Here is a 1950-nt window from a genome sequence, read left to right as displayed (position 1 = left end):
CTCCTCCTTCCTCATTGGATCCTTTCCATTGTTTATTCCTTTTTGGGGTCAACACCTAGATAAATCCTTTTAACTTGCTGGGCTTTTTTTTGTAGTTTGAACATAAAGGTTCAGGCCTGTGTGTGTTATCATAGAATCCTAGAGTTGGAAGGGACTGCAAGGGCCATCCAGTCCAACCCCCCTTCTGCCATGCAGGAAATCCAAATCAAAGCATCCCCAGCAGATGGCCATCCAGCCTCTGCTTAAAGACCTCCAAGGAAGGAGACTCCACTACACTCCGAGGAAGGAGTGTGTCCCACTGTCAAACAGCCCTTACTGTCAGCATGTTCCTCCTAATGTTGAGCTGGAATCTCTTTTCCTGGAGCTTGCATCCATTGTTCTGGGTCCTGTTCTCTGGAGCAGCAGAAAACAAGCTTGCTCCCTCCTCCATATGCCATCCTTAAACAGGGCTAAATATTTAAACAGGGCTATGTATGTGCACATGCCAACACACTTGTTTTTGTAACATATGCTTCTAAAAAAGGAATTTTCTCTTTTTCTGATGCCTCCCCAGAATCCAAAGACGAGGGATCACCCCCAAAGCTGAAGTGTGAACTCTGTGGTCGCCTCGACTTTGCATACAAGTTCAAGCGGTCAAAACGCTTTTGCTCCATGGCATGTGCCAAGAGGTAATAATAACAATCATTAATTAATTAATGATATAGTGAGTCCTTGGTGTCCTCTGGGGTTTGGTTCTAGGACCCGTTGTGGATACCAAAATCCTTGGGTGCTCAAGTCCCATTATATACAATGGTATAGCGAAATGGTGTCCCTTATGGCAAAAGCAAGGCTTGCTTTTGGGGATTTATACATTTAAAAAATATTTTCAAAGTGTGGATGCTTGAATCCATGCATAAAGAGGTCTGTGGGTTTTATATGTATCTTATACTTGATAGCCTTACCTTTACTTTTATTTTATATCTATATATTTCAAAGAAGGAAGTTGGCAGCATGAGCTTTTGTAGTCTTAAGTCTACTTCGTGAGATGAATTTGGTAGACTCAAGTCTATGAAAACTCAGGCTGCCAACTTCTTTCTTTCACTTAGTCTGAAAAGTGCTACAAGATCTACATATAGTTTTTAAAAACCAGGTTGAAATTTGCTGTTCCACTTTTTAACAAATTAGGGATTTTCTCAGTGATTCCCAAACTTTAGTCTTCCAGGTATTTGGACTTCAACTCCCAAAAGCCTCATCGATCTTGTCCAGTGGTCTGGGATTCTGGGAGATGAAGTCCCAAACACTTGGAAGACCAAACTTTGGGAACTCCTGGATTCTGTGTGTATCTTATACTTATAAGATACAGTGTGCCTGCATCATATGCGGGCGTACCATACGCGGCTTCCAGTATACGTTGAAAGCCATGCTGGAAAGACTTCTCCCGCGTCCCAGAACAAGCAATGGACAGGATAGGACATAATACAATAGGACAGGGCAGGATAGACTTCTCCCTTGTCCTGGAAGAAGCAATGAGGTGTGCGCCCGTGGCATACCACAGAAACGATCCCCATTAATTCTAATGGGGCTTCAGTTTACGCATTCTTTCTCTTATGTGGTGGGGTCCGGAATGGATCCCCCGCATAAGGGGAGGGCTAACTGTATAAGTAACAGTAAGGATATATCTATATACAGTATTTCAAAGAAAGAAGGTGGTAGTTCATAGCTGATGTCTGTCTAGTGCAGTGATTCCCAAACTCTAGTCCTCTAGATGTTTTGGACTTCAGCTCCCAGAAGACTCATCTGTCTTGTCTGGGATTTTGGGAGCTGACACCTGGAAGACCAAAGTTTGGGAACCACTGATCCTAGTTGATGTCTGTCTAGTGTAGTGATTCCCAAGCTCTAGTCCTCTAGATGTTTTGGACTTCATCTCATAGAAGACTCATTCATCTTGTCTGGGAGATCAAGTCCAAAACA

The 1950-nt window shown here is 43.0% G+C and overlaps 1 protein-coding gene across 5 annotated transcripts in view; it reads left to right on the top strand.

Annotated features, from left to right (window-relative positions):
• The window catches only part of PHC2 (polyhomeotic homolog 2), a 94043-nt gene that overhangs the window by 86675 nt on the left and 5418 nt on the right, over positions 1 to 1950 (top strand). For all 5 annotated transcript variants that reach the window (XM_042478252.1, XM_042478253.1, XM_042478251.1 and 2 more), the window contains one exon: positions 554 to 668. In XM_042478252.1, the coding sequence (XP_042334186.1) occupies positions 554 to 668 (115 nt within the window). The remainder of the gene's footprint in view (positions 1 to 553; positions 669 to 1950) is intronic.

Source organism: Sceloporus undulatus, chromosome 7 (genome assembly GCF_019175285.1).
Source record: "Sceloporus undulatus isolate JIND9_A2432 ecotype Alabama chromosome 7, SceUnd_v1.1, whole genome shotgun sequence".
NCBI lineage: Eukaryota > Metazoa > Chordata > Lepidosauria > Squamata > Phrynosomatidae > Sceloporus > Sceloporus undulatus.
The sequence above is the reverse complement of the archived record's forward strand: the minus strand, read 5'-3'. Positions and strand labels throughout refer to the sequence as shown.